Here is a 25,150-nt window from a genome sequence, read left to right as displayed (position 1 = left end):
TGTGGGGTGCTGAGGGTGCTCTTGGCTCAGGGGTGCAGGTGCTGGCGGTGGGCTTGGAGGGGGCAGACCGGGAGCAGCTCCGGCGCATGGTCACCAGCGAGGACCCGCGGTACATCTACCATGGTGACAACCTGGCAGAGCTGGAGGGAGAGCTCACCGATGACCTCTGCACCATCATCTCCACCAGGGTAAGGTCAGAGTGCCTCAGGGGGTGTGGACTGGGGGCACCCCTATATAAGCCAGGGGGTTCTCCCACCCCTGGGTTCACACAGGCTTGTCTTGTCTTGCCAGCCAGAGCCAAAGCCGAAGCCCTGCACTATGCAGTGCCCCAAGGTGAGCATCCCCACTGTCTGCCATGCACAGAGGAAGCTGCCCAGCGAGGAGTTGAACAACTGGGGTGCCAGCCCATAACCACTTCCCTCTGTCCCCTTGCAGGGCGAGAAGGGAGACCGTGGCGAGGCAGTGAGTGCTTTAGTGTCCCCACCCAGCTGGTGGCTCTAGGGGGCATCTGCATCCCCTAAACCACACTGATGCCAGCCCACAGGGGATGCTCACCACTGGCTTTGTTTCTGCAGGGACAACAAGGACGGGTGGGACCACCAGGCCCCCCTGGCCAGCCGGTAATATCCTGCTGAAGGGGGGGAGAGGAGAGACAGATCCCTGGCAGGGGCAGTGACATAGTTCCCATGTCCTTGTTGTTCCCTTGTTCCTTTGTCCTGCCAACAGGTGGGAGTGGGGCAAGAACCTGTCCAACCCTTGCCACAGGGGCAGACAGGGAGCACCTCTTGACCACCACCTGCCACCCAACCCATCCTCTCCACTCTCCCTCCAGGGTCGCCATGGGCTGCCTGGCCCTTCAGGACCCCCAGGGCCACGGGGTCCACCAGGAGAGAGCATCGAGCGTCCAGGCAAGAAGGGGGACAGGGTGAGTACAGCTGACTCCCTCACCCAGGCACCTCGGGGTTCCTGGGCACAGTGACCTGGCCCCCAGGGTCTCTCTGTGCCCCTCATCCCTCTGTTCTCCTCCTCACCCAGGCTGGAGGAGGGATCCCCTTGAAGAGCCCCAGTCCAGCCCCACACTGGTCCCTCACATCCCAGCTCAATACACAGGGGAAAGGCACCCCTGAACCCAGCTCTGCCATGGGGCTACCCTGGACTCCCAGTGCCAGAAGCAGCACTGCCTGGGGCACTGGGGGGGTCTGGCAGTGCTGGGGAACATCAGGTGCTGGTGTGATGCTTCTCTGTCCTGCAGGGATTCCCTGGAGCTGATGGAACACCAGGAAGCCCTGGACGCCCAGGGAATCCTGGATCACCTGGGCAACCGGTGAGTGGGGATGTCCCTTAGGTTTGCTGCTGCATGGTCGGCTCCTCCCATCACCCTGCCTGCTCCCTGAGCCGGCCTCTGCCTACCTTTTCCTTGTACTGCCTCAGTAGCTGGCAAAGTCACTGCTGTCTCCTGTGTGTGTACCCAGGCCAAGTGTACTGGGAAGGGACTATCTCTCCCTATTTTGGCTAGAGTTCCCATGCCATGCCATGCCATGCCATGCCATGCCATGCCATGCCATGCCATGCCATGCCATGCCATGCCATGCCATGCCATGCCATGCCATGCCATGCCATCCCTGCTCCCCCAGCTGGCAGGGACATGCATTCACCTCCTGAGCTGTTGTTTTCCAGGGCATCCAGGGAGTCCCTGGTCCCCGAGGGGATCCTGTGAGTATGGCCTCAAGCCCTCCCCAGACCCACTCACACCCAACACCCCTTCTCACTCTCATCTTTCCTTCCCAGGGACCACGGGGGCCAATGGGACTTTCTGGCCCAAAGGGAGAGAAAGGTGAACCGGTAGGTGATGAGCAGGGGCTGCCCCATGGGGGTCCCTGGGGAGCAGTGGGGACCCTGGTGGGCATATCTTGGTCCCTGGCATCTCCTGGTATTTGGTGGCTGCGTGACCCCAGGGTCTCCCCATCTCCCTGCCAGACTCCTGGTCTTGTGGCACTGTGGCCCCTGTCTTGCACTAAGGGCACAACAGGGCACATGGGAACACTGATTTTTCCTCCCTGTCCTTGTTCAGGGAGAGGCCAGGGTGATCACAGATGGAGAACAGGGGCTGCCAGGCCGGAGAGGGGAGCCAGGTGTGCCGGTAGGTCTGGGGCTATGGATGTGGAACCCCCAGCCCATGTCACAGGCCCAGCTAATGGAGCATCTCTGTCCTCCAGGGCAACCCCGGCCCCCCTGGGATCCCCGGCCCACGGGGGCCCCTTGGTGATCCAGGCCCCCCTGGTCCACTTGGACCCATGGGGCCACCAGGACCTCCAGGAGAGTTTGTAAAGGTACATCCTCCCGGTGCTGCGTGGGAATGGCTGGGGGGATGTGTGGGCAGATGGATGGGAGAACAGCCAGCAGCTTGGAGCTGCTCCCCTGTGGACTCCTCCTGGTCCTGCTTGTGGGCTGTGCCCCCACCAGCTGTATCTGCACACACTCACACCTGCGTGAGTTGTTGCTGGCACTGGGCAGTGTGGAGAGAGGCACATGGTGTGCACGTGCCCTGATACCACTGATGATGGGCTCTGCCCAGTGTGTTCCCCTTCTATTTGAGTAGGGCATGGGAAGAGCATGGACATGCCCTTATTTGCAATTTTGCCCTCACAGGGAGAAAAGGGTGACCGAGGGGAAAGGGTGAGTGCCTCTGCATTTCCCTAACTCCTCTGCTCTCCTGGATGGAGGTCCCTTGAATGTCCAAGGGCACTGCAGCCCTTTAGGGTGCTGGGAAGGACTGAGCCCCCAGTGCAACCACACAGGAGCTGACCCCTGTCTCTGCAGGGCCCCCCTGGACTTGTGGATGGGGCAGCACCTCGAGGGGAGCCTGGATCCCCGGTGAGTCCGGCCCCTAGGCCAGCAGGGACAGCAGAAGGGAGCAGGGCTGCAGTGGCCGTGTGTCCCCAGGGCCAAGCTGCATCCCCAGGGGCTGAGCTGTTCTGTCTTGCAGGGCCTGCCTGGGGACCCTGGGCCCCGGGGACCTGCCGGGCCCCCCGGCCTGAAGGGAGAGAAGGTAAGAGAGGATACTCCCTTGCTGGGGCTGGACCTCACACCACTCTCCAGGGGGGATTCCCATTCCCACCTCATGGGCATCCCCCTGTCATGGGAGTGGCTGTCACCTTTCCTAATCTCCAGGGTGATAGCACAGAAGGTTTTCCAGGGTCACCTGGCCGCCCCGGGGACCCAGGAGATCGGGTGAGTTTCCTGAGAGAAGGTAAGGCGAGCAGGAGCTGCCATGCTGGTGAGCCAAGCCCTGAGGGCACCCGCTTTGGACAGCCTCAGACAGTCTCTACCCTCCTTTGCAGGGCCCTCGGGGACCACCAGGGGAGCAGGGCAGGAAGGTGAGTGGTGCAGGGACTGAAGGGACGCTCTCACCTTGCCTTTGGCAGGATGAGAAGGGCTCTGGGTTCTGTGTCAGGACCCATGATGTCCCCCCATGGGTCCTGCTGCCCTTGACCCTGTTTTCCTCCTGCACCAGGGAGACCGTGGGGCGCCAGGAGAGCTGGGAGAGACGGGAGAGAAGGTGAGATGGCACTGGAGAGGGACTGTGCCATTCAACAGCATTGGCAGGTCCTGATGTCCCTGTGGCTCCGTGGCGGCTGTGTCTGGGGATTGCTGTCAGAACCCAGTGGTCTTGGATGGGATTCTGGGGCTCAGCTGGGCTCTGAAGGGCTCTGGGGCAGTGTGGGGTGGGAATAGTGTGGCATGGAGGGAGGAAGGCTCCCTGAAACCCTCCTTTGCTTTGCTCTGCAGGGGGACCGTGGTGTGCCGGGCCCTGAGGGTGAGAAGGTAAGTGTGCTGGGGTGATTCCAGCCATGCTGGAGTGACGCCTGCTCTGCACTGGAGCAGCCACCCTGGAATGGGATGGCAGGATTCCCTTGACACCTTCCTCTTCCTCCTCTCCTGCAGGGTGAGACAGGAGCCCCGGGGCGCCCAGGGCCATCAGGCAGAGAGGTGAGTTGAGGCAGCGGTCATGGTGCTGTGGAGCAGGGGCTACCATGCCCTGGGGGCATGTCCCCAGGCACTTCCAGCCCCTGAGGTCTCTTCTCTTGCCACAGGGAGCTCCAGGGCCGACTGGCCCCCGTGGAGAGAAGGTGAGGGCAAAGTGGGGTCCCAGTGGGGTGGCAGGGATGGGTGGGGAAGGGGCTGGCAATGACACCTGTGTTTCCACAGGGCGATCCAGGACCACCTGGCAAGCCAGTAAGTGATGCTGCCCAGTGAGTCCACCTTTGCCTGTCCCAGCCCCAGGACAGGGAGCAACGGGCAGCACCCAGCATGGTCTCCTCTGCTTCCCCCCCAGGCTCCTATCGTGGCTGGTGTTGGAGGAGAGAAGGTAACCCTGCCCTAGCTGTGCCCTCCTGTCCTCTGGGCATGGCCATGGCCTGGGAGGGGGATTGCACAGCTGGGCATTGACCTGAGGGGATGCTTGTCCTAGTCCCAGGCCTGGCTGTCCACAGCTGCAGTGGGGAAAAAGGGGGTGGTTTGGCGTGCTGATTTTGTTTGCTCCAGGGTGACAGAGGATTCCCAGGACCAGAAGGACCTCCTGGCCCCAAGGGTGATACAGGAGATAAAGGTGCCCGTGTGAGTACTGCCTGAGGATGGAAGGCACAGGGCACATAGCACAGACCTCCCTGGACTCATGGTGCCTGTGCCATTGCCCCACACGCTGCATCCTTTTTTGTCTAGGGTGCCCCTGGCCTGAGCATCCCGGGACCAGCCGGTCCCAAAGGCGAGCAGGGCGATCGGGTGAGTCTGAGTGCACCCCAGGGCACTGGCTCATGATCCTGGTCCCTACCCTGGCACGGGGTCACTGAGGTTCCTGGTGACACATGCTCTTCTCTTCAACAACCAGGGTATCGTTGGCCTCACAGGCAGGAGTGGCCCGAAGGTACTGTCACTGCAGGAAGCTCTGCCCTCTATCCATCTGTCCATCCATCCATCTGTCCATCGGACTCTGGAGGGGCTGTGCCTCTTCTCCCCCTGGCAGCCCCTGTGCTGCCCCCATGCTGCCCTGACCTGTTGCCTCTTCCCTTGCCCAGGGCGACCCGGGGGAGCCAGGGGAAAAGGGGGAGCCGGGCCGAGCGGGCACCCCGGGGCAGACTGGGATGCGAGGCAAGGAGGTAGTATGGGGCAAAAGGGAGGTGGGACCAGGGGCCATGGGGCACTGTGGCCCCGAGGAGATGAGGGGCTGTCAGGGAGCAGGGGGATGCTGGTGACTTGTGCTTTTCTACCCTGGCCGGTGCCCGCTGACCTGTGCTACAGGGAGAACCAGGAGAGAAGGGTGACGAAGGCACCCCGGTAAGTGAGGGCCCACCAGGACCACTGTCCCCCTCTCCACTGCCCCCCGCTCACCCCCTCTTTCCCCACAGGGTGAAACTGGTCCACCTGGCAAACCTGGAGACAGGGGTCCCCGGGTAAGTGCGGGGCTGGGGGACACCCTGGAGTAGGTGAGATGCCTGTGGCCTTTGGGGTGGCTCCTGCTAATGCACACCCTCCCTCTGCCCTCCAACCAGGGCCTCCCTGGCTACCGTGGCCTCCCTGGGGAGAAGGGTGACCCAGGGGACCCAGGTCCTGAAGGCAGGAACGTGAGTACCCCCTCGTGTGTGCCCACTGCTCCATGGGCACCACCACACCTCGCACCCCATTGCCCTGCACCCACACTTACCCCAGGGGTTCCACCACACCACGGGTCCCCCATTCTCTCCCCTTCTCACCCAGTCCCTCTTTCCCACAGGGTAGCCCTGGAGCACCAGGGAACAAGGGTGACCGTGGAGAGCCGGTGAGTGATGCAGGGCCATGTGTGACCCCCACCCCAGAGACAGTCCTGGATCCATGCCAGCTCCTCTTAACCCATTTCCCTTGCCCTTCTTTCAGGGACCTACTGGACCCCCAGGACGAACTGTAAGCTTTGCCCTCTCTTCTCCCTGCCCACGGGCTGCTGCCCTGCCCCGAGTGCTCTGACAGCTCCTCTCTGCCCCACAGGTCGACGTGGGGCTTGGAGGAGTGGGGGAAAAGGGTGAGAAGGTAATGAGTGAGTCCCTGGGATGCTGGTGCTGGGATACCCTTTTCTGTCCCTTGCTGGACTCTGCCTGGGCACTGGGATCATGGTCCATTAAGCCCTCTCTGCCCGAAACAGCCCCTGCCATGTGGAGCTGATGTGCACCACAGCTGAGAGGCACATGGGATCTGGGGGCATGTGGGATCTGGGGGGCATGTGGGATCTGGGGGGCATGTGGGATCTGGGGGGCATGTGGGATCTGGGGGACATGTGGGATCTGGGGGACATGTGGACTGATGCTCCTGCGCAGTGCTGAAAGGAGGGTGCCATTTTGCAAGGTCCCTGTAGGGCTGAGGTCCCCAAAGGAGCCAGCATTCTCCTGGCTCCCCAGCCCCACGGGGGTCCTGTGGCAGCACCCCACACTCTTGGCATTCTGCATTTATGGCCCAGCTTAGGTCAGGGCAGTTTTGGCCTCGGGCTGTGCTCTGTGCTGGGTGGCATCATGGTCCCAAGCCATGGCCAAGCTGGCTCCTGGCTCAGCAGTGCTACCCAGTGCATTTCTTCTGTGACTGCTCTCTGGCCCCTCAGAGGGGGGGTTGAGTCCAGCCACTTCTTTTTCAATCTCTTATTTTGAGACCCTTGCTATCATCTCACCCTTAAACCACAGAGGTGCTCAGCATGTGCTCAGGCACGGGCTCGGCACAGGGCAGTACCCTCTGACCACCGTGCCCTTCCCTGGCAGGGGGACCCTGGGGACCCTGGCGAGGATGGCGCGAAGGGCGCCCGCGGCGATTCCGGCTCCCCTGGCCTGCCTGGAGAGAGGGTAGGTGCTGGGTCCCTGGTGTGGGAAGTGGTGGGACAGCACGGCAGGCGATGATGTTCTGCAGGAGAGCTGGGGATCCTGGTGTGCAGAGGGTGGCTGGTGAGCACCCAGGATCCCTTCCTATTCCCCCCTTGCCCCAGTGCTGAGCGTGTCTCTCTCTTGCAGGGTGTGGAGGGCCCCCGTGGCTCCCCTGGCGCACGGGTGAGTGTCCCCATTCCCACAGGGATCTGGGTAGGGGACCTGTGCCCTGTTCATCTACTGTTTGTGGGAGATGATGCTCACGGCTCTTCCCACCCCACAGGGTGACCCTGGGGACCGAGGCCTTCCAGGAGAGAAGGTGAGGGGACTGGGGGCTGGGGGCTGTCCCATGACACCCCCATCACATCTCACAGCTCCAACACTCCTGCCCTACTCTCTTACAGGGAGACCGTGGCTCACCAGGTCTGGATGGCCGCAATGGGCTGGAAGGCAAGCCTGGGCCACCGGGCCCTGCCGGGCTGCGGGTGAGCATGGTCTGGGGTGGGGGACATGGCTGTCCCTGGGCACTGCAGGTGGGAGCTGTGGGATAGAGGGACAATGGTGCAGGAGGAGCTGTTCCCCTGGACACCCTCTGCTCCAGGCTGGGGATGTTCCTGGGGGGGCCTTTGGCAGGATAGGGGTGTCCCTGCTCTCACCTTCTCCTTGTCTGCAGGGGGACCCGGGGAAGCAGGGGGACCCTGGCCGAGATGTAAGTACCTCCGGAGAGGGCAGGTTTTGGTTGTGCTCCTGCTTACTTGCCATTGTACTTGCAAGGGACTGATTTCCTGTTCCATTCTTCTTGGTCTGGGGCAGTGCAGCAGGACCCAGCAGCGTGCCACTGTCCCAGTCACACTCCCTCCTCCCGGAGCTGACTGGGGCAGATGGATACCCTGTTGCCCTGTGCTCCCTCCATCTCCTTTCCCTGCAGGGGCTGCCTGGGCTGCGTGGGGAGCAGGGACAGCCTGGCCCCGTGGGCCCACTGGGACCACCTGGCATCCCTGTAAGTACCAGCCACCCTACACCCTGGGGATACATTCTGCCCCATGCCCTCTGCTGAATCCCAGCTGGGTCCATCTTCCAAGGCTTGCCCTGTGCCCAGCTCCCCATTCCCTGCACCCTGGGGCTGCAGTGAGGCCCAGGGGCCCCTGGCTGGTGGGGAGATAGGGGGCCTTTCTCACTGCCTTTTCTTCCTCCCAGGGCAAACCTGGTGAGGATGGCAAACCCGGCCTCAATGGCAAGAACGTGAGTAGGGGGACCAGGGCTGGATTTTGGAGCTCTCCCAGGGGTGCTGAGGGACAGTGATCCCAGTACAACCTAAAGGCGAGGGGAGGATGTGGCAAAGCTCTGAGCCAACCCCCTGTCCTGTGTGGTGCCCATGCTGAGATGGTCAAGTTGGGCTCTGACTGGCAGCCTTTGTCCCCAGGGAGAAGATGGAACGCCAGGAGAGGATGGGAGAAAGGTAAGGAGATGAGCCATGGGTGGTCCCTGTGTGGTCCCTGCACGGTCCCCCTGTGATCCCCACAAGTCTAGTGACTCCTCCCTGCCTGGCCCAGGAGAATAATTTTGGGGCATGTGAATGGGGCAGCACCCCTCTAACTCCTTTCTCTCCTGGTTAGGGAGACAAAGGTGATACAGGACCACCTGGCAGAGAGGTGAGTACTCCCTGGAGAGGAGTGTGCTGATGGGAGCTGCTGAGTACATATCCCTGGGTCCCAGGTCCTGGGGGTGACACAGCTCTCTCATCAGGGCCGCAGTGGTGCCAAGGGCGAGCCGGGGGACAGAGGTGTGCCAGGCCCTCTCGGCCCCCCTGGCCTTCCCGGTGTCCCAGGGCAGGTCGGCCCCCCAGGCCAGGTGCGTAATTCTCGAGCCCACAGTGCCACCCAGCACCAGACCCCGGAGTCAGGCAGGACCCCTGTCCATGGCTCCTTCAGGGCACTGCCCTGTGTCCATGGGTTCTGCATACCATTGTGTCCCCTCTGTGTCTTCCAGGGCTCCCCAGGGCTCCGTGGGGTGGCTGGACCAAAGGTAAGTGTGCTCCTGCCCCAGAGCCCCTCAAGGCAAAGGTCTGGGGAACCCTGTGCCAGAGGGAACAAGTCCTTGGCAGGCTCCCAAGATGACAGGGCTGGACCCTGGTGCTGCAGTCGGTGCTAGGCAGCCTGACTCTGCCCCCCTTGACCCCTTTGCTCTGTTTCAGGGGGACCCAGGGGAGCCTGGGCTGCAAGGAGAGCCGGTGAGTACCCAGCACTGAGCCTTACAAGCTACCAGCACCCCAGGGTAGTGGCAACCACAGCCCCTGTTCAGGCAGCACCAAAAGTGTTAACTCTGAAACCTTCTGAGGTCAGCACCAGCACTGCTCACCTCACCTACTGCACCTCTGCACGTCTTTTCATTCCCTCTTTCTCTGCAAACCTAGGGGCGACCTGGCAGCCCTGGAGTACGTGGAGACCCTGGGACTGCAGTGGTGAGTCCCTGTCCTTACTGCTGGACTGGGACATCAGCTCTGGGGGACAGAGGACTGTCCACAGCCCTGACAGTGGGAACAGGCTAACACCCACTTGGTTTTTAACATCCTTATTGCAGAATGTCGAACGTAGCCTGGAAGCGCTTGGCATCAAGGTATGTATTTCCTGGCTGTTGGGCTGGGGTTTGTTCCTGCCACATGGCAGCAGGAGGGGGACATGGGAGGTGGTGGGAGATCTGAGCAATCCAGGGCAGCTTAGCGGGGCTGTGGGGTGCTGCCACAACTGGGTTGCACTGATGTCCTGACTGGCGTGTCTTTCCTCCCTCCCAGATTTCATCCCTGAAGGAGCTCACGGGTGCCTATGATGGGAGCTCGGATTCACTTCTGCCTGTGTCGGAGCGACTGCGGGGCCAGAAGGGCAGTCGGGGGGATCCAGGAGAGAGGGGGCCCCCAGGCCGAGAGGTGAGTGGAGCCAGGCTCGATGCCAAGCCCCAACATGCTGCCCCACTCGTGGTACCTGTTCTGGCAGGGAGGGGTGTGCAGCCAGCTCAGCCCTGTGGGGCTCGGGGGGACTGACAACTGCAGGGCTTGCTTTGCAGCACAGCTTATGTTTTGCAGGGTTCCTTAGGCTTCCCTGGTGAACGAGGACCCAAAGGTGACAAGGGGGACCCAGGCACCCCTGGCCCCCAAGGCCCCATGGGCCGGGCCGTGGGTGAACGGGGTCCCGAGGGCCTGCCCGGGCAGGCTGGGGAGCCTGGCAAACCAGGCATTCCCGGGGTGCCAGGCCGGGCTGGGGAGCTGGGGGAACCCGGGCGGCCCGGTGAGAAGGTGAGTGTGTGTGGAAGTGTGAGGGGGAGGCTGGGGCACCTGGTCCAGGGGCCTGGGGACAGCGCTGTGACAGCCATCACGTTGTGTTCACAGGGCGACCGGGGCGAGAAGGGCGACCGAGGTGAGCAGGTGAGCTGGGAGAGGGAGATGGTCCACTCCATCTCCCCTTGTGTTGTGTCCCTCTCGAAGGGACACAGGGCTCTCAAACGGGCTGGCAGATGCCCTGTGGAGGCCAGGAGTGGCCATACCAGGATGGCTCTGCTCCCCCATGCCCTGTTGTCCTCTTTGGTGCTCAAGCTATTTATCTACCCTCCCAGGGCAGGGATGGCTTGCCTGGACCCCAAGGACCCCCAGGACCCAAGGTAGGTGATGGCTGTTGCTGGTGACCATCCTCAGGATGCCAACCTGCACCTCTGGGGATGGATAGTCATGTCCAGTCCCTTGGCACAGGGTCTTGGGGAGGGCTGTGCCCCTTTCCTGGGGTCCCCTGGATGCTGGCCCTGACTATTCCCTGCCCACAGGCAGATGTGGTGGAGGGCAGCCTGATGGGCTTTCCTGGCGAGCGTGGCCCCGTTGGACCCAAGGGAGCGAAGGTGTGTGGCTGGGCAGGGAGGAGGGGGGCAGCCAAGGCAATTGAGCCAGGGCAACATGATCAGCTATGGCTGGGGATGGTGGCAGGGTAGAGGGACTGATGGCATCTGTCTTCCTAACACAGGGTGAGCCTGGAGTCGAGGGCGAGCGGGGACCCAAAGGAGATAAGGTCTGAGGTCATAACTGTCCCATTGCCAAAGTAGCAGCCTCACAGAGCAAAGCCCTGCATGGGGGCACTGCTGGGGGCACCCCTCTTTGGGTGTCAGCAGGTCCTGAAACATCATGGGAAGGTCCCTGCCTGTCCTGTGACTCTGTGCCTGTCCCAACTGCAGGGTGAAGGTGGCTTGCGGGGTGACCGAGGGGAGCCTGGTGAGAAGGGCAGGGATGGTGCCCCAGTGAGTACTGCACTGTTCCCCTGCCTAGCACTGACCTCAGCCCCCTGCCTGGCACTGACCTTGTCTCCATCTCTTGCTCCAGGGTCTTCCTGGTGAGAGAGGGCTGGCTGGCCCCGAGGGGAAGCCGGTGAGTGGGGGCATGGTGGAGGGATGCAGGCTGGGAGTGGGGAAAGGTCCTGTGGTCCCACACCAGCCTCCACCAACACCAGTGGGAGTGTTCCTGCCTCTTTCATCTCCTTTCCCCCCACCCCATGCAGGCCCTGCAGGCCTTTAGGGGGCCTCCCCCCACACCTACCTCCCATAAGCACCCTGGCTGGGTACCACATGCCAGGAATGGGGGGCATCCCTGGGAGGGAGGCAGGGCTGTGTGGGAGTGGGGTGTTCCTGCTTGCCCACTGACTGATGTGGTTCTTTGCAGGGTTTGCCAGGCTTCCCTGGCGTGCTGGGACGCCCGGTAGGTGTCTGTGTGTCCCCTGTGTCCCTGTGCCTCCCCCATCTCAGCACACACCTGGGGGCTCCTAGCCATGAGTTCTTGGTGAAGCTGTGAGGTCATGCTGCTGTGGGGGTGGGTGTTTGGCCCCCTGCATCTTAGCAGGAGCCATCTAGGCTTGTCTTACTTGGTGTAAGACAGAGCCACTGGCACTGTCTGGTTCTCCTCACCCATGGAAACCCCTCCTCACTGGTGGAAACCCCTCCCTGTAGTGACCCCATCTCTTTCTCCCTTCAGGGCAACCAGGGAGACCCAGGACCCCCAGGACCTCCGGTAAGGTGCCACCCTGTACCACATGCAAGGGAGACATCAGCCAGGCCGGGTGTTCCCCCAGGGAGCAGGGGTGGGGTGGCAGTGCTGGGACCAAGCAGCCCTGCTGCCCTCTCCCTGTCCTGGGCCAGCAACAAGCACCACCTCAATAATGTCTCCTTGTTCTCTGCAGGGCAGCACTGGCCCACCAGGGACCCAGGGCCCAGCTGGGACCAAGGTATGGCATTGGCATCTGCATTGGCATTGCCATCTCCAACCTGGCAGAGGGAAATGGTGACTTGCCAGATTTGAGGGCTGGAGGGAGGGCCAAATTTTGGGAAGTTTTGGGCTGGAGGGAGGGACATTTTGACCTGGATCCAGGTGTGGAGACATGGCTATGACCGCGGCAGCCTGTGGGTTGGAACGATTTTGGGTTGATGCAAGTGCCTTCTTTTCAGGGTGATCCAGGGGAACCCGGCTCCGGCATCCGTGTGAGTACTCACACCATCCCTACTAGCACCCACATGGCCCCTCCAAAGCCATCCAGCCTCCCCAGAATCAGCCAGTCCCACCACAACACATCTTCCCACAGGGGCAGCCAAGGTCCTGGCTGTGCTGTCCCCTCTCTGATGAGGCTGTTTCCATTGCAGGGCTTGCCAGGTCCCCAGGGCAGCATGGGGCTGCCAGGGCCCCCTGGCCCCCCTGGCCCAGGGGTAGGTATTGCAACCCCCCGAACCTGCCCCTTGGCCATTCCTCGTGCCTGGGATGCTGCTTGATTTCTGCTCATGTCTCCATTGCAGGGCCCACCAGGTGTCCCTGGACAACCGGGACAAGTGGTGAGTGTGTTGTGTCCCTCCTGCCTGGTTGCCTTCACTGTGGGTGCTCAGGGCTGCCTGGACTCCCATGACCCAACCCTACTCTTACTGTCTGCAGGGGGAGAGTGGGAAGCCTGGTGTGCCAGGCAGGGATGGCGTGCCAGGGAAGGACGGCGAGGCAGGGATGCCTGGGAAGATGGTACGTTGCTACTCACCCTGTCCCATCCCAGCGGGAGCCCCATGAGGCTCAGCCTGGGGTGTCTGTGGCTGAGGCTGAGGGCTGTGCTGCTTGTGCCAGGGCATGCCAGGACCTTCGGGCCCTGCTGGTCCCAAGGGAGAGCCAGGGGATGCCGGAGCTCCAGGGCAGGTGAGTTCAGAGCTGCCTTGCCTGGTGTTCCTGGCCGGGATGAGGGGGAGCATCCCCATGCAGCCCTACTCACCTGCCCCCTCTCTCCTCTGTGCCCCAGGCCATCGCTGGCCCCCCCGGCCCCAAAGGCGAGAAGGTGAGGAGCCAGGGTGGGAGGTGGGGGAACCCCCACCCCTGGGAGCTGCCAAAGCCCCCAAGGCTGGGGCGGGCAGGGGCCTGCAGGGTGCTGGCATCCATTGTAGGCATGTCTGATCACTTGTGTGTCCCTGCAGGGAGAGCCAGTGCTGCTGGAGGGTGTGCTGGGAGAGCCCGTGAGTTGGCCCCGTAAACCTCATCACCCACACTAACCTAATCTCTCCCCGTTAACTCTTCCCCCCGCATTAACTTTGTACCCCTCATTAACGTCATTCCCCCTCCCACCACCCCTGCCTTTTGTGGGACAAGCCAGCCCTGTGGCTGCCCCCTCCCCTAACACTGCTCTCCCCCCACAGGGCTCCAAGGGTGACAGAGGCTTGCCAGGCCCCAAGGGCGAGAAGGTGGGTGCTACCCTGGAGGATGGTGAGGAGGGGGCTCTGGGGACCCTGGGCTTCCTCGCTGCTTGGTCATAGTGTGGGGATCCAGCTGCAGCTGTTCCCCCAATCCACTGTCCCATACGTCTACTTTTTCCTTGTTTTCTCCTGCCAGGGGGAGCCAGGAAGATTCGGGGAGCCAGGAGATCCTGGGGAAGATGTGAGTAGGAGGCATGTGGATGCTGGGGACAGGGGCTGCTGTCGGGGTGTGGGATCTGTGCCCTTGTCACCTACTGCCCAGCCCTTCTTGGGGGCTTGATGTCTTCACAGGGAGCCAAGGGGTCTTCCGGAGCCAAAGGCGAGAAGGTACATGTTCCCTGCTCCCAGAGGGGCTCCTCAGCCCTGGGGGGATGCTCTGGATGTCACAGTGCTCCTGGCACCCCTGTGCCCACCAGCCAGGGAATGTGCCACATGCTCTCTGCCACCACACAGGGATCACCGGGTGTCGGTGCACGGGGACCGCCAGGACAGGATGGGCCTCCAGGTTTGAAGGTAATTCCTGTCCCCATGTCACCCTGGCTCTCATCACATCCCCAATGCCCAGGTGATGCCCTAGCTTGGCTGGCCAAGGGAAAAGCACAGTCCTAAGGGGCTGCTTTCATGGGCCCCATCTCTTTCTTCCCTGATTCAGGGGGACACTGGCTTGCCAGGATTACCAGGACCCCCAGGCTTAGCAGGCATTGCTGGGACGCCAGGACAGCCAGGCCTGAGAGGGGACAATGGGCAGCCTGGCCCTCCAGGTCCCCCAGGAGAGAGGGTAAAGACTGCAACCACAACCTGGTCCTGGTGACACTGGATCCTTGGGCAGTGTCAGCAAGGGCCCTGCAAGCCCCACTGCCTCCTAGCCACAGTCCCTGCCCACTCACTGTTTTTTCCCTGCCAGGGTTTGATCGGCTTTCCAGGCAGAGATGGCACTGCTGGACCACCAGGACCTGTGGGGCCCCCAGGGCCCGCTGTGAGTATGGTGCCACAGCAGTCTGTAGGCTCTGCCCTGGCTCCTCTGCTGGCTCAGACAGGGGAACAGGGACCCACCCTGCACTTCCCTGGCCCTTGAGCCTGGGGGTTGCCAGGGTCTCTGGTACTGGGTGAGAACCACTGTGGGAGTCTGAGGTGTGCGCCTGGCAGTGTCTTCCTCCTGTGGCTTGCTCACCCTTCTCCTTTCTTTTAGGGCATACAAGGGGCCCCTGGCCTGAAGGGTGACAAGGTAGGATGGGGCCAACCCTATAGCATGAGGAGTGTGATGCTGCTCTTCTTGTGGGGTGTCCCTGCAGCCACCTCCCCCCTGAGAGTGCTGAGCCCACTCTGAATGGTGGCACATGAGAGCCTGAAGAAGTGCCAGGCACCCGGGGAGATGCTGGGGACTGTGGGGTGTCCCCTGGCGTGGGGGGTACATGACAGGGCTGGGAGGACAGGTATGAGTGTTGCCTTCCCCCGGCAGGGCGCTCCAGGGGCTGGGCTGCCAGGAGCCAGAGGCGAGCGTGGAGACCCAGGGCCACGGGTAGGTACTGCCAGAGCCCCCCGTGTGCCCACAGGCAGGGACAGGAAATCCCACATTATCAGCCCTGAGGAGACTCTGAGCCAGACCTGCACCTGTTCCTGGGGTGAGATGATACTGGAGTGCCCCCATTCCAAGCCCCCTTCTCACATCCTTTCCTTCCCACAGGGTGAAGATGGGCGCCCAGGGCCAGAAGGGGATCGTGGGCCAGTGGTAAGTACCTCCCTTCCCCAGCTGCGCCCCAATCCAGGCCCCTCCCTAACCAACCCTCTCTTCTCTCCCACAGGGCTTGCCTGGGAACCGAGGGGAGCGTGGGGACAAGGTAAGGGAATCTGTGGGCTGGGGAACTGTGGGGGGCAAATGATGCACCTCCAGAGATTGGGACCTCCAGGGAGGTGCTACCTGTTCCCCGCTGTGCGTGCTTGCAGCATCTCACCTTCCTCACAGGGGGACCTTGGGGCCCCAGGACCTAAAGGAGACAAGGTGAGTCCCTGAAGTGGGGGGGGCAGTGGAAGAGCAGACAGCAGCCCTGACCCTGCTGCTCATCCCCACCTCTCTCTCTCCTTTGGGTGTACAGGGCGATACTGTGGTGGTGGAGGGGCCGCCTGGAGCACGGGGCAGCAAAGGGGAGCCGGTAAGAGCTGTCCCTAACCTCCCTCTTCCCATCCTCACTGTCCCTCTGGGAGGTGCTGAGGGAACTTCTTCCTGCTGAAGGACCCTCCCTTGCAGAGCACGTTTTCTTTTTTCCTTCAGCCTGGCTATGGACTCCCTTGTCCCTGCCCACAGGGAATCTGTCCCCCCACCCTCATGTGTGTCTGAGCTTCTCCCCATCCCCTGACCCCTCCCTGTGTTTCCCCCTTTGCAGGGAGACCGAGGCCTGAAGGGCACAGAAGGGGACAAGGGGGACAAGGGGGAGCAAGGCATGCCTGGAGAGAAGGTACAGGGCTGGGGGTGGCTGGGTTGGGGACCATGGAGGGCTGTTGACAGGATGTTGAACAGAAGGAGCAGGGCATGATGGCATCCCTGTGCCCCATGGGCTGATGCTTCTGGGCACCCTGACCCAGGGGAGCTGCTGGATCCAGCCTCAGGGGTGACCACAGCTGTACTGTGGCCACACAGTGGCTGGAGCTTTTCCTTCTGTCCTGTGTTGATCTGGGGGTTTTCTTGCAGGGGATGAGGGGTGAGCAAGGCGAGAAGGGCTCCACGGGCTTTCCTGGGGCACGCGGCCCTGGTGGGCAGAAGGTAAGGAGCTGAACATACCCCACTGCTGGTGGCACCATCCACTTTGCCTGCCCTGACCGATGCCTTTGCCTTCCCCAGGGAGAGGTTGGAGCCTTGGGAGAGCCTGGTGAGCCGGTGAGGAGCTGCATCTTGGTGCTGCTGCCACCCTGCTGTGGGACAGGAGCGGACCCCTGTCATGCTGTGTGCTCTCCCACAGGGTCAGCCTGGCCGTGATGGGATCCCTGGAGCTCGGGGAGAGAAGGGGGACATGGGACCCGTGGGCATGCGTGGCCTCAAGGTGGGTCGTCCTCTCTGGCTACTGGTGCTCTCCTGGCCAGGACCAGTGCCAGCGTGGCATAGCTCTGACTCCCCTCCTCATCCTCACAGGGTGAACGGGGCATGAAAGGTGCCTGTGGCCTCAATGGGGAGAAGGGTGAGAAGGTGAGTGGGTGCCCGCAGGGTGCTGCAGGAGCCTGGATGTTACCTGGAGGCTGTGGCCCTTTGGATCCCCTCCGCCAGCCAGTGGGAGCAGGGAGATGGCTGAGGCTGGACCTTGACCTTGCAACAGGGTCATGAGGTCCCCTCCTCAGCCTGTGGCTCTGGGGTGAGCATTGAGGGGTGCAGGACTGACTGTCCTGCCTCTCTCCTGCCTGCTGTAGGGGGATCCGGGGATCCCAGGGCGCTCAGGGCTGTCAGGGAGGAAAGGTGAGCCGGTAAGTACCTCACTGACACCAGGGTGGGACGGGAGCACATGGCCAATGGCTGCCGGATATCTGCTCTGTCCCCCAGGGAGAGCTGGGTCTGTCGGGACCACCGGGCATCCCCGGGAAGGAAGGGCTCATGGGACCCAAGGTAGGTCAGAGCAGTGCTGGGAAAAGCTGTGCTGGCACTTCAGCCTCCCCCCCGCTGCCTGTCCCCTGCTGCCTGTCCCTTCCTCTTTGCAGGGTGACCGGGGATTTGACGGGCAGCAGGGTGCTAAAGGAGATCAGGGGGAGAAAGGAGACCGGGTGAGTGAGCTGGAAAGAGATGGGATGCATTGCACTTCATTGCTTGTACCAGGATATGGCCTTGGTCAGAAGCACATCAGAGCCTGATGCTTCCAGAAGAGTCATTTGGCGCTGCTCTAAATTATATCACTGAACTATGAGTGACAAAAACTCTCCCCGCTCTTTACAAGAAGGCACCAGTGCCGGTGCTTCAGGGATGCCCAGCTGTGGGGTCAGAGGATGCCCATGGTGCCTACTCTGGGGTCAGGGTCTCTGACACCCCTGGTCTCACCCTTTGCTCTCCTGCAGGGCGCCCCTGGCATTATTGGTGGCCCCGGTCCCCGGGGTAATGATGGTGCTCCTGGCCCCCCTGGCCCCCCAGGGAACATTGGCCCACGAGGTCCTGAGGGCATGCAGGGCCAGAAGGTGAGTCCTCACCATGGGTGGCTGGTCCCTCTCTGGGGCTGTTAGGAAGGGAGGGCCTGGTCCCTGAGTGGATGAGGGATTGGTGGCATCTGAAGTTATGTCTCGGCTCTGTCCTGCCCTGTCAGATCACTGGCTTTGGGGTCCTCCCTTGTGTCCCCCTGCCCAGTGGATAGGAGCCTGAGGGGTTTGCGACCTTGCTTGTCTTTGATGTGAGCTGGACCCATCCCCATCCCAGCCTGCACAGGCATCTCCGGGGTGCAGGGGTGGGGAAAGCAGCACATCCATAGTGCTGAGGAGAGCAGAATGACTCTAGCACTACCAGCCAGATCCTGAGCATGTGTCCTTTGCAGGGGGAGAGAGGCCCCCCTGGACAGTCAGTGCCGGGTGCACGTGGCGTTCCTGGCATCCCCGGTGAGAGAGGAGAGCAGGTGGGTGAGCGGGTGCCTGGCCCTGCCCGGTGGAGCCCCAGCCAGGGCCAGTGTCCCACCTTCTTTCTACTGTCCCTAGGGCAGTCCTGGCACCCGTGGGCTCCGTGGGGAGAAGGGGGAGCCGGGCTTGACGGTAAGGAACCAGGAGGGAGCCAGCATAGACTCATGGCACTTGGGTCACCGGGGTGGGAAGGGGTGCTGGATTGATCCCACTGCCACTGATGGAGGGGCTGCCCCCACCTCCGGGCTCTGCTGGGGCCTGGGGAAAGGGTTTTTCCTCCTCTTTAATTGCACCATCCCCTATTGCAATGTGGGACCTTTGCCCCTCCATGTGCCCGGCAGGAGGACGAGATCCGTGCCTTCGTCAGGCAGGAGATGAGCCAGCACTGTGGTGAGCACCCCCTCTGCTGCCCTGGGGCTGGGGGTCTGGCCCTGCTGCCCCTGACCCCTGTCCTGTCTCTCCCACAGCCTGCGGCGGCCACTTCCCACGGCACCTGGATTCACGTGAGCACTCAGGTTGTGGCTTTTCCTTTCTACTCCCCTGCCCCACACGTGTGGCACCAAAGGGTTCTGGCACCCAGGTGTGCCGCCAGTTTTGGGGAGCTGGATGTGGCTTGGGCCCTCCATGACCCCCTCAGTCAGGGTCGGCATCCATGTAGGAGTGTGCACAGGGAGAAGGGATGGTGTGTGGCAGGAGTGATGGTTCAGCAGGGATCCCCAAGGACAGCTGGCTTGGGATGGTACCAGTGGGGTCTGGGCGCTGCCAGGGTCTGCCCGTTTGTGAATGGACCACGAGGACTGCACCCCATCCATGCTTGGGTGTCAGAGCTGGGGCAGGGATCTCTCAGGGGTCAGGAGTGCTGGAGGGGAGGGTGGGCTGGAGGAGTGGGATTGGAGGGATGGAAGCAAGGGGTGGGCTGGGATGAGGTGGGTCCTTTCTCTCCAAGGAGGCTGGGGGGCTCAGGCCAGGAGCAGCTTCCGCTCTGCCCAGGGAGGAGGAAGAATCGTTCGCCAGGAGAGGGAGCATGGCCAAACAGGTGATGGAGAGTCCAGAGGACCTACAAGATCTGGCCCCATGGGCATGTGTGCCTGCCTGTGCCCTCCCCTGTCCCCATCCTGCTGGGCTCCAAATGGGTGCTGTCTCCCCGGGCCTCTCCTGCCTGTCCATCCTCCAGAAGCCCCTGGCAGCCCTGGTCTGTGGTGCACAGAGAGGACAGGGTGTTCCCAGGTCCCCAACCCCTGTCCATGTATCCTGTCAGGCTGCAGAAGTGCTGTGGTAGTGCTGGACTGCCCTGCACCTGCCTGTCATGGGTTTCCCCTGGGATGGAAGGGGAAAGTGCCCCAGACTCCCTCACCTCTTCCCTGATGCCTGTGCCATGTTCTTCCCCTTCACAGAGTCCGCCGGCAGCACTCACACAGTCCCTGTGCTCAAGTTGTCACACACTGAAGAGGAGGAGGGTCTGTCATCTCCCTGTCCTCCTTTTTCCCTGCTCCACATGTGTGGCAAGAGCTGCTCATGCCTGGTGCTGTCTCCCAGGGCAGGACAGGGAGATCAATCTCGACACCGATGACCTCGAGTACGACAGCATGTATGGGGAGGAGGAGGACTACGATGAGGCCCCGGAGATGGACAGCTTGGAGCAACCTGCGATGGATGGTGAGCTTCCCTGACACTGAGGATGACCTGGGGTGACCCCGGGGCTGCCCCAGGCCTTTGCCTGGCAGTGGGTCCCTGTGCCTTCTGGCTGTGGGGATTTAGGATTTGCAGCCCTCTTGCTAGTATCTGGGTACGTTGTGCCGTCCCCATCGGAGCACAGTGCTGTACACGCCATGCAGACTTCACACTCTGTTCCCCTTGCTGAAGCCATCACCAGCAGTGATGGGTGGTTTGCTGTGCCTGTGGGATCTGCTGCCCCTGGCAGGTTTCCTGTGCTCCTGGTCATGAGCTGCAGGAGGGGATCTCAAAGGCCCCAGGAGATCAGGGAAGCCCCAGTGTCAGCAGCATGCAGAGGGTCCCCCCACAACCTTTCCAAGGTGTGCTGTGGCCATGCCACCTCCCTCCCAGCTCTTATCTCCAACCTTTGCTGGCTGCCCCTGGAAGAGGACTTGTCCAGAGCAGCATCTCCTGCCCTCACTTCCAGCACTTGGGCAGAGCACAGAGATGCCCCCTCCAGCCAAACCTTGCCCATGCTCAGCTGGGAGCCATCCCCTGCCTTCCCCTTCTGGAGTTTCCCCTCCTCTACCAAGTGTGCCTGGCTGCCTGCACAGCCAGTGTGCTGCCAGCTCCTGCCTGCCCTCACCATCACTGTTTGCCCCCACAGCTGAGCCCTGCAGCCTGCCGCTGGATGAGGGGCACTGCCAGCACTACACCCTGCGCTGGTACTACAACCAAAGAGTCACTGAGTGCCGGCCCTTTGTCTACAGCGGCTGCCAGGGCAACCTCAACCGCTTCGACAGCAAGGAGGAGTGTGAGCTGCACTGCAGGCAGCGCTCACGGGCAGGTAGGCAGGGCTTGGCACAGCCACCGGCACCGGCAGGCCTGGCAGCATCCCCACCTGGTGCCGTGGGCTCAGCAGTGCAGAGCTGGGGGCACGATGCTGGTCCCCCACCTCGGCTCTGACACCACCTTGCCTCTCTCCACAGGTGCCCGTGATGTTGCCGGTGGCAAGACGGGAGGGCAGCCAAAGGTGTAGGTGTGGGCAGTGTCCCGGCAGGCAGGGCTGCCTGGAGGTGGGGCCCGGCTGCCACCCCAGCTGGGGCTGGGCTGCCCGTGGTGGTGGGGGCCACCTACCCACCAGCCCCTGGCAGGAACCTGGTGCTATTTCTAACGTGTCTTTATGCTGCTCATGGGTTTTTCATTTCACACCACTTTTATTGTTGTTAAGGTGAAATTTATATCAAATGGGAAACCACCTCCCACCAAGGCTCTGAACCTCCACGGAGGTTTCCTGGGCTGTTCCAGTTTGATTTTTAAATTATTTGCTGCCAACAGGATGGTTCTTATCCCTTTCCCCCCTCTCTGGCAGCCCAGGAGGACTTGGCAGGGTTGGGCTCCCCTCCCCTCTCTGATGGGAGAGCTGCCTGCATCCCTGGGCCAGGCAGTACCCCCCTGCATATCATCCCCCACCCCCTCCCTGCAACCAGCTCCATCTGAATGAATTTCACCTTAACCTCAGCTGGGGCCCAGTTCCCCTTTTGTGGCTGCGATGGTTTGGCAATGACCTGTGGGGAGACTGGAGGCTTTCTCCATGTGCTGTCCCCCAGCTCACATGACTGCCAGCAGCACACCAGTCTGTAGTTGGGGGGGTACTCACCTGCATCCCTGGCCCGTCAGGGAAACCCTGAGGATGGTGCTATGTTAGAAGAGGTTCCTGCTTGCCCACGCTTACTCTCAAAGGCTTTGTGAAAGCGATGTCGGCTCCCGGGGTCGCAGCCCCTGCCTCCCCCCAACCCCAGGCTTGACAGGAATGTGCCCCTCACTGCCCCAGGGCCTGAGAGGCCACTGGGGGGCTTTGTGGCCCCCACACATACCGCTGCTCTCTGTGTATATCTGTATACAGCGAATGTATATGTGTACCAATGTGAGGGGGATGTGATATTAAAGCTGTGCTCACAGGGAGGTGTCATGCTTCTTGGCACGCTGCTGGAGATGCCCGTGGAGTTTGGGGATGGCTCTTGAGTCAGGTATGCCCCCTGCCCACCCCAGCTGGGTTGCCCTTTCTTGCTGCCCATTGCTGGCAGCGCTGGCTGGGGTTCCTCACCCCCCTGAGGGAACCCAGTGTCCCATCCCTGTGCCCAGCACATGCCCAGCTGACGCAAGCCAGGCCATGACCCCTGTCCAGGCCCTGACGTGTCAGCACGTGAGTCTGTGGTGCTGCATGATGTGCTCTGTGAATCAGTGCTAATTTTGGCTGCTGGGTGTGAGTTCCTGGCTGTCCCCAGGAGGAGGAACAGAGCTAGCATTATTTCCACTCCGGGCCACTGCTGGGGAGGGTGGCATAGGACTGGTCACCCTGCGGCCATGAGGGTGGGTAGACCCCCAGTGGTCTGAAGCCAGAGCACCCTGGCTTCTCGCCCTGGCCAGCCCTCTGGGCTGAGCACTCAACAGCTCATCTCATGCAGGTTCCTGCCTGGCCTGAGAGACCTGGGATGCTCCCACAGTCCCTAAGCAGGGGGCTTTGGGGCAAAGCCCTTCCCTGTGGGACTCACCCCACAGCAATGCCTACAGGCTGTTACCTACCACGGGCAGCTGGTAGAGCAGCTGGGCCAGACTGGACTGGTACAGGTAGGCTGCAAACTGGTGGCATCACAGTTAGACTCGGTGAAGGTGGGCTGCAAAACAGTTGGAACAGCAGGGAGGTGACATTTCTCCAGGTATGTCCTCCAGCTGGCCAGGGCCAGGAAGTCTATCAGGACACAGCATCAGACCAGTACCAGGAGATATCCAGGAGCCTCCTGAGGCACAATACCCAGAGGGCTGGCACTCACAGCCAGTGCCATGGCCATTGGCCAGCACCAGTATGCATGTTTTCTCCCTTCCTTAAGGCTGACAGGAGCAGGAAGGCTGACAGGCCTAATTAAATGGAGAAGAAACATCTCACAAGTCAGACATGAAACAATTATGACTGAGATGCCCCAGGTTCCTGGAACCCCCTCTAAATGCAGCTCACAGAGCTGCAAGGGGGCACACGCCCACCCACATCCCGGGATGATTTCATCTGCTATTAGAGAAAATGTATTAATAACATTCCTCCCTCCTCCCCCCTCCCCATGTCACCGTCACCCCCTCTGCGGGTCAGAGGTGGAGCTGGGACAGGATAAGAGCAAGGGCTTGGCAGGGAGCAGGGCAAATACCCAGCTCGTGGTCCCTGCACTGTAGGAGCATTGCCTGAGCATCGGGGAGACGAGGACCTGCTGGAAATGGTGAGGCTGTGCCCTCAGTGGTGCTTTTCAGGGGCTTTTAGCTGGGAAACGGGTTGCAAGGGTTTGGATGTTTTTCATTGCCCACTTCCAGGTGAGTTAAACCACCTCTGGCTACCTGCTCTGGGACTTTCCAAAGGGTTTCACCCAGGAGATAAGTTGCAGCAGTTTGGGTGCCTTTCACTTTTCTCCTTCCAGCTGGACAAACCTGACTGGGTGACTGATTTGGGGGAGAGGCACCAATGCAGCAGAATTTGTGCAGCAGTACCCCTGCACTTGTTCTGACCCCCACCTCCCATCACAGCACCCTGGAACCCCCAGGGCCCTCCTTGGGACCAGAGTGAGGGATGGGGTGGAGGCTCAGCACAACTCATGCCCTTGTCACCCCACTGCCACCAATCTGCTGTGTATTTTGGGCCAGGTGGTTCATATCCCTCCTAGGGAGCTTGGCTTTTGCCCCAGAGAGCCCAGGAACCCTGTGGGAAGGCGTGGGAGGAAGAAAGCCCCACAGCCCGCCCAGCCCCGAAATCCCGGGCACGTCACCTTTCCCTGGCCAAAGGGCAGTAATGGATTGGGGAGCAGCCACACTCCCAAGGCAGCCTCCCGAGAAGAATGTCCCCTACCCTGGGTGACAGAGGGCTGGAGAGAGTGAAATGGAGCTGACAGCCAGTGTCTGGCCAGGGGCTGTGGGAAAGGACAGGGGCACCCCACTGATTTGATTCCCACATCCCCTTCATCCTCCTCAAAACCTCCCACCCTGTTCGAAAAGGTTAAAATCAGGGTGGAAAAATTAGGGGTTCCCAAAAGGGAGGTGAACCACCCCCAGTTGGCATGGGGAGTAGGGAGGGTCTACATGTGGCACCCTGGTGGGGATATGTCCTGCTGGAGGGGCTGTGGGGCCATGGCAGTGTGATGGGGGGGTGAAGCTCAACCACGCACTCCCTGCAGGCGCTCCCGGCCGTGCTGCGAGGCAGGATGCTGCTCACCTTCCTGGTGGTCCTCGGGGCACCAGCAACAGCCCGAAAGGAACTGAACTTGGAGCAGCTCCCACCAGCCCCTCGAGCTGGGGATGGAGGTAACCTGACCAGCCAGGAAACCACCGGCACTAACAAGATGCTGCCAGCTCTCCCCAAAATGAGGAGGGGCGACTTTGGCTCTGGGGAAGGATCTCATCCAGACAGAGCCAGCCCGCTGCTGCCAGAGGGGTCAGCAAGGAAAGCACTGCCCTGGCCGACGAGCCCAGCCACGAAGAGACCTGCTCCCAGGAAAAAGGGGAGGAAGGTGTCCCTGTCACTTGATGTCCACACACACTTACTGGAGATCCTGCTCGACCTGGCCAGAGAAAAGGAGCAGCAGGACAAGGCGGTCGCCAATGCCGAGCTGATGGCCCAGCTCGGGCGCAGGAGATGAACTCCCCTGGCTGGGACATGCCTGCTCAGGCAGGGCCGGAGAGGGCAGGGGGGCTGCCAGGGGCACAGATGGAGGGAAGTGTGGAGTGGCACTGGTGTGCCTGCAGGGGGCTGCGGACACAGCATCTCATCCCCCTAGTCCCGGTGCTCATGGCACAATCAGCAGCCACGGTAGGATTTGGTTTAATAACCATCACCTCAGCACCACTGGAGAAGACAGAGCCGGGTTTGCCTTTGCCCAGGCCAGCGCTGGAGCACAGCCAAGTCCCAGCCTCAGGAACCGCGGGGATTTCTGTGCCTGGCTTTGCTCCCTGCTCATCCACCACTGGGATGTCTCCAAAGGGGCTGCATCCAGCCAGGCATCTTTTCCTGTGTGCTGCTTCTCCCTGTGTGACTGCAGCACACAAAACCCTCCACAAAGCTTGGCTGAGCCTTGGAGCTGGAGTTGGTGAGCATGCACAATAAAATGCAGCATCAAATGCAACTTTTTTTTATTTATACTGGTTCTGCACCCCTTTACACCCCCATTTCGTGTTCCCTTTCCCCAAAGCTGCAGCAAGGGCATGTTTTGGGCTGGGTCCAGCACAGGAACTCATTAAACTCCAAATGAGGGGTGTCAGCAGCA

General features: G+C 61.6%; 2 protein-coding genes across 2 annotated transcripts in view; both read left to right on the top strand.

Annotated features, from left to right (window-relative positions):
* The window catches only part of COL7A1 (collagen type VII alpha 1 chain), a 31,053-nt gene extending 9,242 nt beyond the window's left edge, over positions 1 to 21,811 (top strand). The window contains 93 exon segments of the mRNA XM_051811351.1: positions 31 to 188; positions 292 to 333; positions 436 to 462; positions 576 to 620; positions 833 to 925; positions 1,253 to 1,324; positions 1,678 to 1,713; positions 1,789 to 1,842; positions 2,072 to 2,140; positions 2,217 to 2,330; positions 2,650 to 2,676; positions 2,821 to 2,874; positions 2,987 to 3,049; positions 3,172 to 3,231; positions 3,342 to 3,377; positions 3,515 to 3,559; positions 3,790 to 3,825; positions 3,946 to 3,990; positions 4,095 to 4,130; positions 4,210 to 4,236; positions 4,337 to 4,369; positions 4,546 to 4,617; positions 4,723 to 4,782; positions 4,889 to 4,924; positions 5,076 to 5,156; positions 5,299 to 5,450; positions 5,550 to 5,621; positions 5,771 to 5,815; positions 5,911 to 5,937; positions 6,019 to 6,034; positions 6,037 to 6,060; positions 6,777 to 6,857; positions 7,023 to 7,058; positions 7,159 to 7,194; positions 7,280 to 7,360; positions 7,549 to 7,584; positions 7,804 to 7,875; positions 8,073 to 8,117; positions 8,299 to 8,334; positions 8,492 to 8,527; positions 8,622 to 8,726; positions 8,865 to 8,900; positions 9,070 to 9,105; positions 9,289 to 9,336; positions 9,456 to 9,491; positions 9,667 to 9,798; positions 9,955 to 10,164; positions 10,258 to 10,293; positions 10,482 to 10,526; positions 10,686 to 10,757; positions 10,880 to 10,924; positions 11,088 to 11,150; positions 11,233 to 11,277; positions 11,569 to 11,604; positions 11,878 to 11,913; positions 12,083 to 12,127; positions 12,348 to 12,380; positions 12,540 to 12,602; positions 12,690 to 12,725; positions 12,823 to 12,903; positions 13,003 to 13,071; positions 13,172 to 13,207; positions 13,344 to 13,382; positions 13,563 to 13,607; positions 13,756 to 13,800; positions 13,911 to 13,946; positions 14,073 to 14,132; positions 14,272 to 14,397; positions 14,524 to 14,595; positions 14,809 to 14,844; positions 15,079 to 15,138; positions 15,304 to 15,348; positions 15,422 to 15,457; positions 15,583 to 15,618; positions 15,713 to 15,769; positions 16,001 to 16,072; positions 16,306 to 16,377; positions 16,456 to 16,491; positions 16,574 to 16,654; positions 16,744 to 16,797; positions 17,016 to 17,069; positions 17,146 to 17,208; positions 17,301 to 17,363; positions 17,652 to 17,768; positions 18,119 to 18,196; positions 18,276 to 18,329; positions 18,539 to 18,587; positions 18,665 to 18,712; positions 19,144 to 19,233; positions 19,592 to 19,654; positions 19,734 to 19,853; positions 20,518 to 20,697; positions 20,840 to 21,811. Of these exon segments, the coding sequence (XP_051667311.1) occupies positions 31 to 188; positions 292 to 333; positions 436 to 462; positions 576 to 620; positions 833 to 925; positions 1,253 to 1,324; positions 1,678 to 1,713; positions 1,789 to 1,842; positions 2,072 to 2,140; positions 2,217 to 2,330; positions 2,650 to 2,676; positions 2,821 to 2,874; positions 2,987 to 3,049; positions 3,172 to 3,231; positions 3,342 to 3,377; positions 3,515 to 3,559; positions 3,790 to 3,825; positions 3,946 to 3,990; positions 4,095 to 4,130; positions 4,210 to 4,236; positions 4,337 to 4,369; positions 4,546 to 4,617; positions 4,723 to 4,782; positions 4,889 to 4,924; positions 5,076 to 5,156; positions 5,299 to 5,450; positions 5,550 to 5,621; positions 5,771 to 5,815; positions 5,911 to 5,937; positions 6,019 to 6,034; positions 6,037 to 6,060; positions 6,777 to 6,857; positions 7,023 to 7,058; positions 7,159 to 7,194; positions 7,280 to 7,360; positions 7,549 to 7,584; positions 7,804 to 7,875; positions 8,073 to 8,117; positions 8,299 to 8,334; positions 8,492 to 8,527; positions 8,622 to 8,726; positions 8,865 to 8,900; positions 9,070 to 9,105; positions 9,289 to 9,336; positions 9,456 to 9,491; positions 9,667 to 9,798; positions 9,955 to 10,164; positions 10,258 to 10,293; positions 10,482 to 10,526; positions 10,686 to 10,757; positions 10,880 to 10,924; positions 11,088 to 11,150; positions 11,233 to 11,277; positions 11,569 to 11,604; positions 11,878 to 11,913; positions 12,083 to 12,127; positions 12,348 to 12,380; positions 12,540 to 12,602; positions 12,690 to 12,725; positions 12,823 to 12,903; positions 13,003 to 13,071; positions 13,172 to 13,207; positions 13,344 to 13,382; positions 13,563 to 13,607; positions 13,756 to 13,800; positions 13,911 to 13,946; positions 14,073 to 14,132; positions 14,272 to 14,397; positions 14,524 to 14,595; positions 14,809 to 14,844; positions 15,079 to 15,138; positions 15,304 to 15,348; positions 15,422 to 15,457; positions 15,583 to 15,618; positions 15,713 to 15,769; positions 16,001 to 16,072; positions 16,306 to 16,377; positions 16,456 to 16,491; positions 16,574 to 16,654; positions 16,744 to 16,797; positions 17,016 to 17,069; positions 17,146 to 17,208; positions 17,301 to 17,363; positions 17,652 to 17,768; positions 18,119 to 18,196; positions 18,276 to 18,329; positions 18,539 to 18,587; positions 18,665 to 18,712; positions 19,144 to 19,233; positions 19,592 to 19,654; positions 19,734 to 19,853; positions 20,518 to 20,697; positions 20,840 to 20,889 (5,597 nt within the window). The 3' untranslated portion in view covers positions 20,890 to 21,811.
* Positions 21,812 to 23,070: 1,259 nt separating this feature from the next.
* Positions 23,071 to 24,526, top strand: LOC127481814 (urocortin-3-like). The gene is made up of 2 exons (XM_051811499.1): positions 23,071 to 23,119; positions 24,065 to 24,526. Exons 1-2 carry the CDS (start codon positions 23,117 to 23,119, stop codon positions 24,524 to 24,526), a joined length of 465 nt encoding a protein of 154 aa, XP_051667459.1. The 5' UTR covers positions 23,071 to 23,116.
* Positions 24,527 to 25,150: the final 624 nt, after the last annotated feature.

The sequence above is a fragment of the Manacus candei genome, unplaced genomic scaffold (genome assembly GCF_025592945.1).
Source record: "Manacus candei isolate 608988 ecotype Guabito, Panama unplaced genomic scaffold, ASM2559294v1 h1tg000082l, whole genome shotgun sequence".
Lineage (NCBI taxonomy): Eukaryota > Metazoa > Chordata > Aves > Passeriformes > Pipridae > Manacus > Manacus candei.
This window is presented reverse-complemented; position numbering and strand designations above follow the sequence as displayed.